The following is a 17,995-nucleotide window of genomic DNA, read 5'->3' on the forward strand; positions in this document are numbered from 1 at the left end:
GCATCTTGGCATAAACAGGCTGTGGTAAAGTTACTCAAAAAACACCTGCAAACGGTTCCTTTGAAATGTTGACAGCCAGGAAAGCAGAGTCAAGAGAAAAAGAGTGTCACTGATGAAACTTCTCCAAATACTGTCTGCACTTGTCTTTTTTATTCAGTTTAGATTTCATGTTGACCATATTAATTGTTCAATATATTTAATACTAATCTTCCACCACTCTCCTTCCCGAAAGTATAAAAATGCAGTTAAACTATCCAGTTAGATTGCTAATTAACCAGAGGCCAGTTGAGGTGAGAGCAGCTTAGGTATTTGGCTTTTGGACATTCATCTGTCTTTAAGCTTGAAGACTTATGAGGCTTTAATTGAGCCAGATTCACTGGAGCTTTATGAAAGATAGTGCTGTTTGCTACACTCTCATTTATCATATGATCACAGTGAAGCTCTGTGACTAAGCTAGACACAATCTGAAGAGCAGAAGAGAGGACAGGACTGCTTGAACACCATTGGGCTTTGCTCCCCAGAGGCACCTTAACAGCCCTCATGAAGGGCTTTTCCTTGATCTATCTTGGCCTTGACCAGGGACCTTGACCATGCCTGTTGCATGTCCCATCCAATTGATCAGCACAACTGGTGTGACCATGTACACACAATGCAAAGTATGGTGGAAATGGCGTTAACCTGGCCACAATTCCTGAAGATGTGTAAGGGATGGCATTATTTCCCCTTGCATCTCTGTGTGCCCAAGCAGAACAAGCCACTAACGCGTCCCAAGCTTACATTCACAGGTATTGAGAATTGTTTAGTCTATAAAGGTGTATTTATATTTTTTTCAGTTTATGTCATTGAATCTATATGCATTTGCACTACTTAGTCTGGAAATTTGGCACTTTTTTTCCTAAATTTTGCCTCTGTGGCCTCAACTAGCCCTGCATTATCTTCTCATGCGTAGTGGTCTTGCATCTAGAAATACAGGTACAGCAGAGAACTCACCATTTCAGCAGTGAGCACCAGACTTACTGGGAGCACCAGTTTGCTGACCGTGAGGAGAAGCTGGTGTTGCAGGTGATGTTTTGCTATTTATTGCCATCAGAATTTGTGTATTTCTTAGCCTCCAATTTTAGAAAGAAAAATCTATGTGTCCCTTCACATATGCCCCTCTTTCTCCAATCCTACCTACCTTAGCACACCAACAGGTCATCAGTCTTTGCCAAATGTTGGGTGTCAAGGGGAGTGATATTAAGTCACTATACTGGTTCATCTGATAAGAGTAAATGAATTAAAGACATACGAGACTATCTGCAAAGGGAGTTTAAGGGAAGCCTAGGAGAATAGGACCAGCATGACCTTTCCATCTGCAAGCTTCTTTGTTCCAAAAGCTTTGCAATATAAGGTCTGTACTATTGTTATCGATGCTTAGTGCATGAGTGAATGTCTCTATTTTTTTCCAAACTCTGGCCTCATTCAACCTCACTGAGCTTGCATGGGTCATTTAGAGTGAAAGCATGCTTGTAAGTAAACATTGATTCACTGTGGTAGACAAAGAAGAATGAAAATGAGAACAAATCACATTGCATTTGCTTTGATGACTTGTTCATGTACCTTACTGGTGGACTCTATAAGCCCTTATCTAAAGCTTATTTCAATAAATAAAGATCTTTTTTTTATAGAAAGAAAAAGCAATCTGGTAACAAATTAAGTGTGCAGAAATATGATTGATGCAGAAGTAACATTTAAGCAGTTATGTTGACCAAGGGGTCTTACTGATAGCCCTTTGGCAAGAGCCTCATGCTCACCAGGGTAGCTGACATGCTGAGACACATACACAGCTCTAGTAATTGCTGGCATTATAAGCTTTCCCAGATCCCTTTCTTCTGTCCAAGTTTTCTCCTCTATATTGCTTTTTCTGAGTGCCTTGGCACAAAATTCCTGTCCTCTTTGATGGCTGGCTGAATGCATATAGCACAGTTCCTCAGTTCAAACTAGGGGCACAGGCAAATACGTGTTCCAGGTTTTTTTTGTTCAAACAGCTGGAACTGTCATTGTCATACAACCTTCTTTTGCTGCAAAACAGAGACTAGGTACAAAGCAGGAAAAAATACAGTTTCTCTCTACTTCTGTATACCACCTCTGAACACTCACTGATATACTACTTCTCCTTGTCAGGAGTGACTCCTTCTGCAAACCAGTCCATGACACATCTCTTGTTGCAGATCTTTGCATTTCCAGCCATGAGCTGCACAGCCCTGACAATGAAAGAGTAACCGTTCCTTTGTAGGCTTTGTCCCTGGTTCTGTTTGCATTGTGTCATGGACACACATCTTTGCCTGTGGTCTTTCCTTCTCTCTCTATAACACTATTTGTAGGGTGCTTCCTACAGCAGTGACTCATGCTATGTGAGGGTTCATATGGCAGTTTTGGAGGAGGTTTTCACGTTTCTGAGGGTCCCATCCTTTCACTGCACTTAGTCCTCTAAAAACTAACCTGGAAAAGTGGAGGGCATCCTTGCACAACTTGCTTGTCAAGAGGACAAACAGCAGACAGCATCTTGGAGCAGCCCTACTCTATCCTGAGAGATCAGCTGTGAGACACATTGAGCAATGTGTTTATGAAACTGCTGAGTTGACATGAGACATCAGTATCACATTTTTTAGCTAAGTGCATGCAGCACTTTTAAATAGCAGGATATCATTCAGACTCATTAATAGATCTTGCTGTGCCAATGCAGCATCATTTGTCCCTTTATATTTTTAATCTTTTCCTTCAAAACCTCTCTAGAGGACCTTTAGTTAAACAAGAAGTGGGACAGCACCGTAATTTAACATCTGAGTCTTCTTTTTTTCCTGACACTTAGCCTGTATTTTTCTTTTCTTAGTCCTGTCCCATTGCCCTTCACTATGAAGTATATGCCAGTGTCCCAGTTATTCAACTCACTTCACACTTTCCTATGACTTTTACAAGTATTCACCTTTTCTTCTCCCAGAGGGAATCTGAGACCAAAGCAAATCTCTGCCCATCTGCATCCAGATGATGAGGCAGAAGGGCAGCCGCAGCAAGTGCCATCCAGCAAAGCTGCACAGCTGCCTGGTGGGAGCTTCTTACCTCTCCTTCAGCTACTGCAGGTTGTGCAGTGCCTGCCCAAGGGCAGTAGGAAGCTGATAAATTTAAATGTCCAGTGACACAGTAAAGAAGCCCAGGAACTTCCCTGTAGTAGGTGTGACTCTCACATGTAGGGCCAAAATTCAAACTGCCCATGGGAGGTGGGAACAACAGTGCTTTACTGTATGAAAACATAGAATCATAGAATCGTTAGGGTTGGAAAGGACCTTAAGATCATCTAGTTCCAACCCCCCTGCTGTGGGCAGGGACACCTTACGCTAAATCATATCACCCAAGGCCTCGTCCAACCTGCTCTTGAACACTGCCAGGGATGGAGCATTCACAACTGCCCTGGGGAACCCATTCCAGTGCCTCACCACCCTAACAGGAAAGAATTTCCTTCTTATATCCAATCTAAACTTCCCCTGTTTAAGTTTTAACCCGTTACCCCTTGTCCTGTCACTACAGTCCGTAATGAAGAGTCCCTCCCCAGCATCCCTATAGGCCCCCTTCAGATACTGGAAGGCTGCTATGAGGTCTCCATGCAGCTCATGTTCATTTTCTCATCGACCAGCACCCCCAAGTCCTTCTCCACAGGGCTGCTCTGAATCTCTTCTCTGCCCAACCTGTAGCTGTGCCTGGGATTGCTCCGACCCAGGTGTAGGACCTTGCACTTGGCATGGTTAAACTTCATGAGGTTGGCATCAGCCCACCTCACAAGTGTGTCAAGGTCCCTCTGGATGGCATTCCTTCCCTCCAGTGCATCAACTGAACCACACAGCTTGGTGTCATCGGCAAACTTGCTGAGGGTGCACTCAATCCCACTGTCCATGTCCTAGATGGCATTCCTGTTTCAGTAAAAAGGGACTCCTAAAACATGTACCTACCCTCCCCAAAAAATTCTGATCCTTTTTTTTTGGCATTGTGCTTTGTGTAAATAGTCCCTGAATGCCTCCAGGTAGTATTTCTAGGAGACTTGCAGGGAGTTGGAGAGGTTAGTGGTTTAGTCAGAGGTGATGGGGTGTTTTGTACTTTATAAACTTTGAGAATTAGGTTCTCATCCAGTTTTGCCAGGGGGAGTCTCAAAACGGGGGAGGACCCAGTGCATGCCTCCTGGGAGGGTTAACTGGTTAGGTAAAGTGGCAGGAGTGTGGATGGAAGATACAGCCCAACCTTCTCCTATGCTCATCAATCACTGGAAATACTGATGCTAACAAACACAGACAAAACCCTAAACTTACAGTGGTTCACTTAAAAAATCCCATTACCTCTGAACTCCTCCTTTTCAGGTTTTCGACTCTTGTCACATTTCTGTTAACTTCTCCAGACACACGGTCTCCTAGAGAAAAGACTGAACTTTCCATGTGGAAAAACAAACAGGTTTTTATTTATGGCACCTTCTGAATCATCATCAAATATGAAGCATAGGAACAAGGTGGTTTTCTTTTTCTCTTTCCACAGAAAAACTTTCAAGGGCTAATTTATAAAGCTATTTTGGCTTAGACCACAGTTATTCTTCTGTGCTACCAACCATCTGCATTCACTGCAGTGATGGATAATGCTAGCAGAAAGCCACGGTAGCTTCTGCACTGTTTATCACGTGTGATGTTGACTTTTGTGTCACTGCCAAAGTGGGGGTGCAGCTTTAGCCCTGTCACACAGCAGCATCCATTTTCCCACAGACTGCTTGCTACACAAAACGCGAACAGTCCTCTTTTATTCAGAGAGGTAAAATAGGACAAAAGGAACAGCTCAAGGGCTTAACTCTCACTCAGACAGAGGGAGGAAAATAAACTAGAAGCTCAAAGCAGAGTAGATAAAAGAAGAGCAAACTGACATTGTTAAGAGCTAAGTCAATGAATGCTCAGAGCACTCACTTCCTTGTAAGACACGGTTGAGCTCTGCAGAAATGATCCTGACTGGTAAAATTCAGCCTTGGGCAGAAGATACGGCAGGGTCTATGCATCACTTACATCCCCACTTAACCTGTGCAGTTTCAGCTGTGTGTAAGATACATCTCCAGAAGACTGGATTTTCACTGTGTAATGGATGTTTTATTGTGGGGTTTTTTTTTTGTTTTAAAGATGCCGGTCTGGTCAATAGTCTCTTGGTGTTTCTCCTAAGAAAGTCATCAAAAAGGGATGTTGGTAGATAACTTTGCACTTGCAGTTTTCTGGGAGCCACAAGCAGTCTCATTTTTCTACCTGAATCAAGGGATTTAGATAAAATTTGCAAATTGGACGATCTTCTTCAACCAGTTTTTTTAAGTACGGCTGCCATAAAGATACCACATCCGAGGTGGTTTTGATTGAAAACTGGGTGAGTGGTATTAAATTAGATTTAAAACAAACAAACAAACAAAACCAAACCCTATTGTGAAGAACTGTTTTCCTGCTGTCTGTGGAATTCAGGCTCTATCTTGCCACTGTGCTTGGAGGTTGGTTTATAACTCTATTTTTCATTAATGAGCTGGGCTTCCTGGCAGCGCTGCAACCCCCATGATGCTCCATGGCCCAAGGCACCCCCTGCCACCATTGCTCCCTCTTTCCTTTGGGGGACAGCAGGAGCAAAGTGCTCTAGGGTGAGAGAAAGCTTTTCCAGCCAGTGACCCCTGGGAGGGGAACCAGACAGGAGATCCCCAGACTATAGTTCTTACGAGGCACCAAAAGCATGTCCAGATATATTTCTGTTTACGTGTTTCAGCCAAATGATTTGTCTAACCAAGTAATGATGTTTTGTTGTATCATTTATACTGCCTTTTGTTTCAAGGAGAACAGACCCTTTTCCTAATGAATATTGACTCTCCTGCAAGGGGAGGGAGGTGAGCTGTTGCCACACTGCTCAAGGCACAGACTGATGGGGAAGGGCAGAGTTACACTAATCTGTACCCAGTTCCTGTTACAGTGCCACCCGTCCCATTACTGCAGCTGGAGAAGTGTTGCACCAGAAACAACAGTGTGACATTGGCCTGGAGGATGCCACCCTTGACCCACAACCCGGTGGAGGGTTATATCTTGGAACTTGATGATGGAGATGGAGGCCAATTCCGAGTGAGGATTTCTTTCAGCATTTGTTTGTGTTTCTTTGTATGTGAGTTTCCCCAGGATATGGATTTGTGTCTGTCTGAGGGTTGGGAGATGGGGTAGGGAAATATGGGTTGTCAAAACGTCCCCACTTCCATCACGTGGATGTAGAAAGCAGTGCAGATGCTGCTTATTAGAAGGACACCAAACTTGGGTGGGAGGTTTGGCTGAGGTTATTATCAGGGCTCTGGCAAAGACAGCCTTGAGGTCCCCCTGGGGTGTACCAGAACAGAAAATCCCATACTAGCCTACAAGACTTGGAAGTGGTGTCTTCCACAAAACAGAGATTTCTTTAAAACCCCTACTCTTGTCTGTCCATTTCAATGGCTGAGATTCTCGGTTCAGAAGTGCAACTCAGTTTTTCCTGATTTTATGAATAAAAATGGGATCCTGCATAAAAATATGGTATTTCTAGATCTTTTCTCTGGGAGTGGATGAGACCAGGCTCGTAGAAGCTTTCCCCAGGTACACCATGATGGTGTTGGTAAGTATGGGATGGCATCCTGAGTGCTCTTCTTCCAGACTGCTTGCTCCTGGCTGCAGCTACAGGATACATATAGGCTCCCATTGCTTTCTCAACATGGCCTAATAAACAAACTACAGAAATAATTCAGTCAACTTTCTGCCAGCCATGTCCTTCTAGAAGCTGTGTCCCTTCCTTCTCAGGCAGGCTTCATGCTCCTGTTGCTCCAGGACCAGGTTGGCCCAGTGCATTCCCTAGGGGCTAGTGCTTTAAAAGCATCTGGAGATTATTGTGGAGTACAGCTGCTCTCTTCACAAATGGGAAATTGTGCCAAAAACATGTGATGGCATTTCTTTGGGAGCTTCTCACTGGAAACCTAAAGGTTTCGCAAGCTGAAAATGGCCTGGCATGGGTCCACTTAAGGAACTGCCTCCTTGTGCCAAACCACTACACCCATAGCCAGCAAAGGCACCTAATAAGAAGAGACAGCGATATTAGCAGGACATTTTGAAGAGGGCACTGTGTTTCTGGCAGGTCTCTTCAGTTCCCTGGTCCAAGTATCGTTTCACATGGGTTTTGAAGAGGCTGGTCTTCACTACTTTAGGTGGGAAAAGGTGCCTTTTTGAATCTAGGGTGACAGCTTCTTAGGGGAAGGCTTTGCTTGCTGTGGTAGATAGACCCTCAGTTTTACCCACTGAACAATAAACTGCAGGCTTCTTAGCAATGCCATTTCAATAAGAGTTTGCTGAACCTTTTCACGAAGGATTATATATCTAAAAGCAATTACACCAACTGCACTTTATCAGTATTTGATGGGTGGATTTAAAGAATGGTTTTTATCTTCCATTGTAGCAGAGAGCATCTGTCTGAATAAATGCAAGATGTGAACAGTGGTAAAAATATAAAATGGATTAGAAAACGTGAGAGTTCTACAAGTACAATTTTTTTTTCACGGAGAGCATCAGTTATAACATCAAAAAATAAATTAAGCTATTCTAAATTAAGCTCTTCTTTTCTCGATGAAAGATTATCAGCTAATTCAGGACCCAAGAGTTTCTGTTCTTTGTAGCAGCCGTCATGATAGCAAAGTGGACAAATACATGACCCACTGTAAGCTAAGCAATCCCTTTCTTATTCATCACATATTTAATTCACTTTAGGTTCATATCAAAGAGCCTCAGTCAAAAGATCTACTCATAGGCATATACTTTAGAGTCTTAACTGAACTGCAGCCTGTGCAGTCTGCATAGTCACAGCCATAAGCTCTTTAGGGCCTTTGCTACCACAAATCTATGGATTTCACAGAAACAGAGAAATTGGAGTTGGAAAGGAATTGTGGCTTTCAACCTGCTGCCAAGACAGGATTTTTTTCCTTTTCTGTTATTTTCTCTTCAGTCTTCCAACAAACTTTATGTTACTGGGCTCTTTCCCTTCCTTATAGACTGAATAATCTGACTGGTCCTCTTCAGTCATTTGCTTAGATGTTCCTCCTCCTGAAATATTTCATATTAGGCAAGTGCTTGCTGTTTAATCTTTGCAGACCTTGATGATGTCTCTGTTGCCTGGTTGCTGTTTCATCATGTCATGCATGTGATCCTAATCTTTAGGAGATCAGTTTCTTCTTGGTCTATGTCTGCAGGTTTCGAATTTGTATTTTAACACAGGCATGAGACAACCTTTCCAACAGAATAAAACTGTGCTTACTTATTCTTCCATGCCCCCCTTTTTGGGTGCTACATAAATATAAGAATGGCCACAGTAAGTCAGATGGTGGGACAACTATCCAAACCAGTGTTCCGGACTAGATATTCAGGAAAGGAAGATAAAAATTAAGATATTTTCGTGTTTCATAGAATCATAGTGGTTTGGGTTGGAACGGACTTTAAAGCTCATTCAGTTCCACCCCTCCTGCCATGAGCAGGAACACATTCCACTAAAACAAGTTGCACAAAGCCATGTCCAACCTGGCCTTAAACACTTCTAGCTTCTCTGGGCAACCTCTGTCAGTGTCTCACCACCCTCACAGTAAAGAAATTCTTCCTAATGTCTAATCTAAATCTTCCCTCTTCCAGTTTAAAGCCATTCCCCCTTCCCTATCACTACATGTCCTTGTAAAAAGTCCCTCTCCAGCTTTCTTGTAGGTCCCCTTTTAGGTACTGGAAGGCTGCTATCAGGTCTCTGCTGAGTCTTCTTTCCTCCAGGCTGAACAAGCCCAACTCTCTCAGCCTGTCCTCATAGGAGAGGTGCTTCAGCCCTCTGATCATCTTCATGGCCCTCCTCATTTCTTTTTATTGCTGTACCCTTCCAGCTTCATCTTCACCTTAGTGTCTCTACTGCTAACTATCCTTGACATCTCCGGTGCTGTGGCTGTATTATAACAGCATAACTTCTACATCCTGGGAAGCAATGAGAAACTGTCCACTTGTGGCTTATATTTAGAAGTCTTAACATATGTTCACAAGGCACAGAGAAACAGTTAAACTATGTCCCTCTTTCTCTCTGTCCCTTTCTTCTTTTCTTTTTTTATTTTTTTTTTGGAATGTTTAGGAAGTATATGTTGGCAAGGAGACTCTCTGCACCATCGATGGCCTTCATTTCAACAGTACCTATAATGCAAGAGTCAAAGCTTTCAATTCATCGGGAGTTGGTCCTTACAGCAAGATGGTTATTTTACAGACGTCAGATGGTGAGTTGGGTTTTGCCAGTTTCTAAGTGAAAAGCTGCAGGTGTCAGTGACAAGACACTTGCATCCCTTTATACCCACTAGTATCTTTGGCACTTACTGGCATGGAGATTTTGGATCATCTGAGCAGAGAGGCCAGGACCTGAGGGTGCAAAGAGACTGAGCTCTCTTCCTAGCAATTTGTTATTTTCCATTATCAGTAACACTTTACTTTTCAAATCATGCAATATTATTTGGCTGTAGGAGTCTGGGGTTTAACTAAGATTCCTATTTGTTTTAGCATACAGAAACAGTTATGGAAGACACGGAATATTTTTATGCCACTCCATCTCCTCTTCTCTATGCATCTTTGGAATTCACCTTTTTCTTCAGTACTCCTTCAATTTCACAGCAGGGTTTGATAATACAGAGATGGGAATTCATGCTTGTTCCTCTGTAATTATACTTGACATCCATGTGGGCATTACAAGAAGTTCATCTTTATTAATGATATCGTAATGAATCGAGAAGTGCATGCTATTATCACTTCCACTTTCATGCTATGTTGCCAAAATAGGCCAGTATAAAATATTTATACTTTAAAAGCATTTTCTGTGGGTTTTTTTTGTTTGGTTTTTGTTTTCTTTTTCTCCCATTGCTAAAGTGAGTCCTAACCAGCATGGACACAGTGGAATTCCATTTCCATTAAAGGCAAGCCTGAACCAATTCATCTATGTGAGCAGTTTCCATACCATAAAGAAGCTTTTGTCTCCTCAACGACTTTCTTGTTACTGTGTCAGAACAGAAAGTCACTGCCCTTGTTCAGAGGAACAAGCACAGATAACATAAAGCAATTCTGAGCTAAAAACCAGCAGGGTAATGGCTCAAAGCAATCTTATGTAGCTGTCTACAGTAACAAGGAAAGATTGTCTTTATTACCTGAAAGTGCAGCAGGGCCTTTAGGAAGGCAGAATCTCATCCTCCTCATTGAAGTGAAGCAGACAACCCTTGAACACAGCCTGTTCTGCCATAATCCTGCCTTTTGTTTTCCCATTTCATAGTGGCATGGTTCACCTTCGACCCCTCCTCAGCTCACAGAGACATAGTGCTGTCGAACGACAACCAGACTGCCACCTGCAACAGCTATGATGACCGGGTTGTTCTTGGCACAGCAGCATTCTCCAAGGGTGTGCATTACTGGGAACTGCATGTGGATAGGTATGACAACCATCCAGATCCAGCCTTTGGCATTGCCAGGATTAACGTTGTCAAGGACATGATGCTAGGCAAGGACGACAAGGCATGGGCTATGTATGTTGACAACAACCGCAGCTGGTTCATGCATTGCAATTCTCACACCAATAGGTAAGTGCCACTTGCATGCTTTTCTCATTCCTCATCATTTTTTTCTTCTTTGCATTAGAGGAAGGGGTCTTAGCAAGCCACGTGGTCCATCTCCATGCTAAATGTAGTCATTTTATTCCTTCTCTAAAATCACTAGTGACAGCAATCGCACTTCAGCAATCTGTGCTGGTGTTTGTTATCCTCACTGTTAGCAGTTCTTTTCCTGAGATCTAGCTTAAATCCCCCCTGCTGTGATTTAAACTCATTATTGCACATCCCACCCATGGCATCAGCAGACAGGAGTGCAGCACTCTGGGATATGGGATTTCTCTCTCATTGCTGGAGGAGTGCAGGGAGAAAGGTGTTGGATTCCACGAAAGATGTTGGAGCAACCTAGGCCAGTGGGAGGTGTCCATGCCCATGGCAGAGGGGTTTGAATTAGATGATCTTTAAGGCCCTTTCTAACCCAAACCATCCTATGATTCAATGATTCTGTGATTCTGTTCCTTAGAAGAAATCTTAGCTTCAGGGTTGCAGAATAATTAGGCAAAACACAGGAGATCTCCTGTCCAAAATGCAGGTGTTTATTGCCAGTCCTGAAAGCTTATTAAGGGCAATGATGGGAGATTGATGTACAAATAAAGTGACTGACCAGGGATACGTAGCAGGTCTGTGGCAGAGAGGAAATCAATTTCGATTTAGTTTCCTATTGCCTGTCCCAGCAAATATTCCACACTCACTAGCTCAGGTGTTGTTTGTTATAGCAAATAATTAAAACAAAGGCTTGCAGTGATTTTCAAATGCTCAAATGCAGGGTATCATCTCCTTAAAGAGGTAAGTTTATGCCCACGTGCACTATATCCTAAAGCTGGTTGTAATATCTCCTGTTGAATGGTCATTTATGCTGTAAAGCAGTTATACTCTAAAGTATTTTAAATAACTATACTGCAATTGCTGTGAATTTTTGTTTGAAGCATAGTTTGATTTTGTAGTTCATTACAGATAGGTGGAGGAACCTTGTAGCTGGATCAAAAACTATCTGCAGTCAATTGGAATGTTTTCAATGACTCCAAAGATCTTAAGATAATACACAATAAAATAACATCAGTATAATAAATATATCAAAAGTTTCTCTGTGGCTTTAATATCTTGATTTGATTTAGGGCAGAAGTAGTGTTAAGCTGTATTAATTTTAATACTCTGCGCAACAGCTTATATTTCCTGGGAAAAAACTGGCAACCATTCTGTGTACTACTGTCCCAGAAGCCTATTTTAAGGATTTGGTCCTCAGCATGCTCCTACCAGTAAGCAACACACGAGCAAAAGCTGGGTTTTTTTCTGGGAAGCACAAATAATGGAAACAGTTTGGATTTCCAATCATCCTCCTAAAACAAGAAAACAAAGTGCTTTCTGTTGATGATAGTTTCCAAGTTAAACATACGATAAAACACAAGGGCTTCACATGCGCATTCAAGGCATGGATAGACCCACGAAATAGCTGTTCAAGTGAAGTACACTCTTACAGGATATGTAGTCTTCTGAAATCATGTGCGCTTCGATGAAATTAGGTCTAGGCATTATATTTTTAACTGTGACAGTCAACTAGGTCAGGTTTTTAACTCATTAGCTTTAATAGTCTTGTGGAAACTTATTTCTGCCTAGTTGTTTTTCCCCACTGGAGACAAGTGCATGAGAGCACAGCATCACGGTCCAAAGGAAATCTATTGTCAGATTTTAGCCTCTCAGATGTTATTGTGATAGAGGTTATGTCTTAGTCATCATTTCATGCTTCCTGATCTTCATAAGAATAAATTAGGGTGATAAATAAATGACTAGCTTCAAGGGTAAGATGAGGTGGAGCTTGAAAGACCTGTTCATGAGACCTGTCATGTTCAGAGTACTTTCCTTTTCCTTTCACTCACAGCATGCAAAATTGGACCTGTCTATATTCTTAAAAACTAGCGTGACTTCTGTAATACTGGAAGAATATGCAGGAACAGAAGACTCTAATGCTATTAAAAACCTTTGAGAACAGGTTGAGCAAAGTGTTTAAGAAAACAGTTTAGGTCTGTTTAGGTACCTTTCAGCCTCATTGTTCCTGCAAATCTGTGCCTTGGAAGATCATGGAACAGATCCTCCTAGAAATTACGCTAAGTCACACAGATGATAGGGACATGATTTGAGACACCCATCATGGCTTCCAGAAAGGGCAAGTCTTGCCTCACCAATGTAGTTGCCTTCTATATTGGAGTGACTGTATTAGTGGACAAGAGAAGAGCTATGTATGTTGCCTGTCTATCTGGACTTCTGTAAGGTCTTTGACACAGTCCCTCACAACATCCTTCTCTCTCAGTTGGAGACACATGGATTTGATGGATAGACTGTTCGATAGATGAAGAATTGGCTGGATGCTCACATCCAGAGGGTAGCAGTCAACAACTCCATGTCCAGATGGATATTAGTGACAAATCGTGTCCCTCAGAGGTCTGTACTGGGACCAGTACTGTTTAACATCTTCATCAATGATATAGACACTGGGATTGAGTGCACTCTCAGCAAGTTTGCTGATGACACCAATCTGAGTGGTGTGGTTGATACGCCTGAGGGATGGGATGGGACACGCCAGAGGGACCTGGACAAGCTTGAGAAGTGGGCCTGTGTGAACCACTTGAAGTTCAGCAAGGCCAAATGTAGGGTCCTGCTCTTGGGTCAGGGCAACCCCTGATATCAACACAGGCTGGGGGATGAAAGGATCAAGAGCAGCCCTGCCAAGAAGGATTTGGGAGTACTGGTGAATGAAGAGCTGGACATGAGCCGGCCTTCACAGAATCACAATCCCAAGGGGTTGGAAGGGACCTCAGAAGATCATCTAGTCCAACCCTCCTGCAAGAGCAGGGTAACCTAGAGTACATCACACAGGAACTTGTCCAGGTGGGCCTTGAATATCTCCAACGTAGGAGACTCCACAACCCCCCTGGGCAGCCTGTTCTAGTGCTCTGTCACTCTCACAGTAAAGAGATTTTTCCTGATGTTCACATGGAACCTCCTATGCTCCAGTTTATACCCATTGCCCCTTGTCCTATCACTGGACATCACTGAAAAAAACCCTAGCTCCACCATCCTGACACTCACCCTTTACACATTTGTAAACATTGATGAGGTCACCCCTCAGTCTCCTCTTCTCCAAGCTAAAGAGTCCCAGCTCCCTCAGCCTCTCCTCGTAAGGGAGTTGTTCCACTCCTTTAATCATCTCTGTAGCTCTGCGCTGGACTCTTTCAAGCAATTCCCTGTCCTTCTTGAACTGTGGGGCCCAGAACTGGACACAATATTCCAGATGCGGCCTCACCAAGGCAGAGTAGAGGGGGAGGAGAACCTCTCTTGACCTATTAACCACCCCCCTTCTAATGCACCCTAGGATGCCATTGGCCTTCTTGGCCACAAGGGCACATTGCTGGCTCATGGTCATCCTCCTATCCACCAGGTCCCTTTCCCCTTCGCTACTGTCCTGCAGGTCAGCCCCCAACCTGTGCTGGTACATGGGGTTGTTCTTCCCCAGATGCAAGACTCTACACTTGCCCTTGTTGAATTTCATCAAGTTCCTCTCCGCCCACCTCTCCAGCCTGTCCAGGTCTCGCTGGATGGCAACACAGCCCTCTGGTGTGTCAGCCACTCCTCCCAGTTTAGTATCATCAGGGAACTTGCTGAGGGTACATTCAGTTCCCTCATCCAGGTCGTTGATGAAAATATTAAACAGCACTGGTCCCAGCACCGACCCCTGAGGGACTCCACTAGTCACAGACCTCCAGATAGATTCTGCCCCATTGACCACAACTCTCTGCCTTCTTCCTTCCGACCAGTTCTTGATCCACCTCACTACCTGATCATAAAGCCCACACTTCCTTAGCTTATCTATGAGGATGCTGTGGGAGACAGTATCAAATGCCTTACTGAAATCAAGAAAAACCACATCTACCGCTCTACCATCATCCATCCACGTAGTTACTTGCTCATAGAAGGCTATAAGGTTGGTCAAACATGACTTCCTCTTGGTAAAGCCATGTTGGCTGCTCTTAATGACCCCCTCATCCTTGATATGTCTAGAGATGGTGTCAAGAATAAGTTGTTCCATCACCTTTCCAGGGATGGAGGTAAGGCTGACCGGTCTGTAATTACCCGGGTCCTCCTTCTTGCCCTTCTTATAGACCGGCCTGACATTTGCCATCCTCCAATCCTCAGGCACCTCTCCTGTTTCCCACGACTTACCAAAGATGATGGAGAGTGGCTCAGCAATGACCTCCGCCAGCTCCCTCGGCACCCGCGGGTGTATTCCATCCGGACCCATCGATTTATAGATGTCCAGATTACTTAACTGATCCCTAACCCAATCCTCATCCACCAAAGCAAACTCCTCCTTTATCCTGACTCCTTCCGGGGCTATAGGAATCTGGGTCCCACGGGGAGAGTCTGCAGGAGTAAGGACAGAGGCAAAGAAGGCATTCAGCACCTCTGCCTTCTTTATATCCTCTGTCTCCAGGGCACCCACCTCATTCAGCAGTGGGCCTATATTGCTTCTTGTGTTAGTTTTATTCGCTATGTATTTGAAGAAGCCCTTTCTATTGTCCTTAACCCGACTTGCAAGATTCTTAACACAACTTGCAACCCGGCCTTGTGCACTTGCAGCCCAGAAGGCCAACTGTATCCTGGGCTGCATCAAAAGAAGCATGACCACAAGGTCAAGGGAGGTGATTCTGCTTCTCTACTCTGGTGAGAGCCCACATGGAGTACTGCATTCAGCTCTGGGGCTCCCAGCATAAGAAGGACATGGAGCTGTTGGAGCAAATCCAGAGGAGGGGCATGAAAATGATCAAAGGGATAGAACACCTTTCCTGTGAAGAAAGGCTGAGAAATTTGGGGTTCTTCAGCCTGGAGAAGAGAAGGCTCTGGGGAGACATTATTGCAGCCTTACAGTACTCAAAGGGGGCTTATAAGAAAGCTGGTGACAAACTTTCTATCAGGGCTTGTTGCAACAGGACAAGGGGTGATGTTTTTAAACTAAAACAGGGTACATTTTCACTAGATATAAGGAAGACATTTTTTACAATGAGGATGGGGAAACACTGGGGAAGAGATTGCCCAGAGAGGTGGTGGATGTGCCATCACTAGAAACTCATGGGCAGGCTGGATGAGGCTCTGAGCAACCTGATTTAGTTCAAGATGTCCCTGCTCATTGAAGGGGAGTTGGACTAGGTGACCGTGAAAGATACCTTCAATCCAAATGATTCTATGAGTCTATGAAGTAATCAGTTCACACCAGAGATGTATGCCTGTTGCTAAGAGGCACTGGCATTCATTGCAATAGATCCCTTCCTTGGCAAAGCTGCCAAGAGCAGGAGTACCTGATGCTGTAGGCGATACTCTAGCCACTACATAGTTATTTAAAGAAAGAGATGGAATGAAATTTCCACTCGCACTGAAATGTTTTATACTGAAAGACAGCGCGAAGTAGAAGTCTGGAGAACTTGGAGTGTAGTCTTAAAGCACTCTGCTATCAGGAGACTCTCTTCACTGACTTCAGAGTTACCAAGGCCAGGTTTTCATCACACAAAAATGTTATAATTGACTAAAAAATACTGTCTTTGACAACAGACATGGTAAAGTTGTTAAGTTACTGTAAGGCTTATGATTAAAACACTGCTAACAAAGAGTTAAGCCAATTGTTCAGTTTGTTAGTGTCCATAAACACTTGTTTATTTTTCAGTACTAGTGAAACTTACTACTATCCTTAACTCCTCAAGCTAATCCATGCCATCCTCTTCTGCATATTGTCCAAGATGTTGCTAGCACCTTAGAGTAACAGCCTCCACTGCCACAGGCAATGGTATTTTTCATGGTAGCCAACCTTCCAGGCATTGCACAGCACTTCCACGCTCAAGATGTATGGCTGCGCACAGAAACAAAAGTGCAGGACTGTGAGAAAAGAGGCGTGGGAAACTTTGACTCTCCCACCTCTCTTCCTAAAGGATGTGACTGTGACTGTAGTCCAAAAAGCACTGGAGTCCTCAAAGTACTGTTCCCAAGGAAACCATGGGATGCTCGGGAAGAGCAGCTGTTCAGCCTCAGGAAAAAACCCAGCCTCTTTGGCAGCAGTATGGCAAAGTGCCCCGGGTTGCCTTTGCCCCGACTTCATCCTGACAGAGCTGGTTGCTCACTGTGGGAGTTGGCAACCAAGTAACAGGCAATCTCCCTGCTGAAGGGCTGCAAGACTTGTGGCAGCAAGGAAGGGAGAGGGTCCCCATGCCTCTTCTCTGCCCCCAGTGCCCTGTGGCTTCTGCAGCTGGGTCCTGCCCTAGCCTTGCCCGGGCTCTGCAGGCAGCATCCATCTCCTGTGCAGTGGGCTGTCCCCAGGGGCTGCAGAGGAGTCATTCAATGTCACTGTGCAGCACACAGCTAATTAGCCCACAAGAAGCAAATTAGTTTATCATATAGGAAAGAGCATAATAATCTCAAAAAGGCAAAGTTGCTATTCCTGTTTCCCTAAGAGAATCAATGATGTCACTTAAAAGGATGTCGTAAAATCTATTTTAAAACACTGCAGGATATAACACATGGTGCCCTACAATCAAAGCTGTTCCTAAACAGAGAAAAATAAATCTCTGTGTAAATAGCTCTAGATCATAGTACTGTTGCTTCCCACAACCTCATCAAGAGTTTTATGATGGAGTGCTTTTAACAGAAACAGTCTAGATACTGAGATACTGAGAGCAGGTAAACACCTTAACTACTGATGGAAAATAATTTACATTATGGTTTTGTAGAAGAGCTGGAAGAGGACCCTATTAATACATATAGGATCAGAAAACAAATAAAGGGAACCTGAGAACAGTAAAGCTTGACATCTAATGCATCTCAGAGACAGCTCATGATTCTCAGCTATCCTATTATTGTTTGAAGCGCTTTAAATGGGGAAGTCAGAATAGTATAATGGTATGCTATACTATTATATCACAGACAAAACTGCCTTTATCTTCGGAGGAAATGCCATGTGCCACATTTGGTCCAAAGGAAACCAGTCTATGACACCTAGTGGACAAGATGAGAATTTCTTACCCTGCACTCTTGCACTACATTCTTCCTAATCCTATTTTGATCTCCCCGCTCGTTTTTCCGTTTCGTTGGGTTGTTTTTGTTGGGATTTTTGTTTGGTTTGTTTGGGGTTTTTGTTTGGTGTTTGGTTTTGTTTGGGTTTTTTGTTGTTGTTTGGAGGTTTTTTATGTTTTGCCTACCTATTATGATAAATGCTATGTTAAAATTGCATTACTCTTATGAATCTTTGTGCCTGATGGGAGG

General features: G+C 43.6%; 1 protein-coding gene across 4 annotated transcripts in view; it reads left to right on the forward strand.

Moving 5' to 3' along the window:
• The window catches only part of TRIM67 (tripartite motif containing 67), a 40,597-nt gene that overhangs the window by 16,138 nt on the left and 6,464 nt on the right, over positions 1-17,995 (forward strand). For 2 of the 4 annotated variants that reach the window (XM_062641656.1, XM_062641657.1), the window contains exons 6-8: positions 5,989-6,146; positions 9,190-9,328; positions 10,366-10,669. In XM_062641656.1, the coding sequence (XP_062497640.1) occupies positions 5,989-6,146; positions 9,190-9,328; positions 10,366-10,669 (601 nt within the window). The remainder of the gene's footprint in view (positions 1-5,988; positions 6,147-9,189; positions 9,329-10,365; positions 10,670-17,995) is intronic. The other 2 variants (XM_062641658.1, XM_062641659.1) reach the window with 1 other exon arrangement.

The sequence above is a fragment of the Pezoporus occidentalis genome, unplaced genomic scaffold (genome assembly GCF_034315485.1).
Source record: "Pezoporus occidentalis ecotype Australia unplaced genomic scaffold, CSIRO_AGI_Poc_V1 ctg7, whole genome shotgun sequence".
Taxonomy (NCBI): domain Eukaryota; kingdom Metazoa; phylum Chordata; class Aves; order Psittaciformes; family Psittacidae; genus Pezoporus; species Pezoporus occidentalis.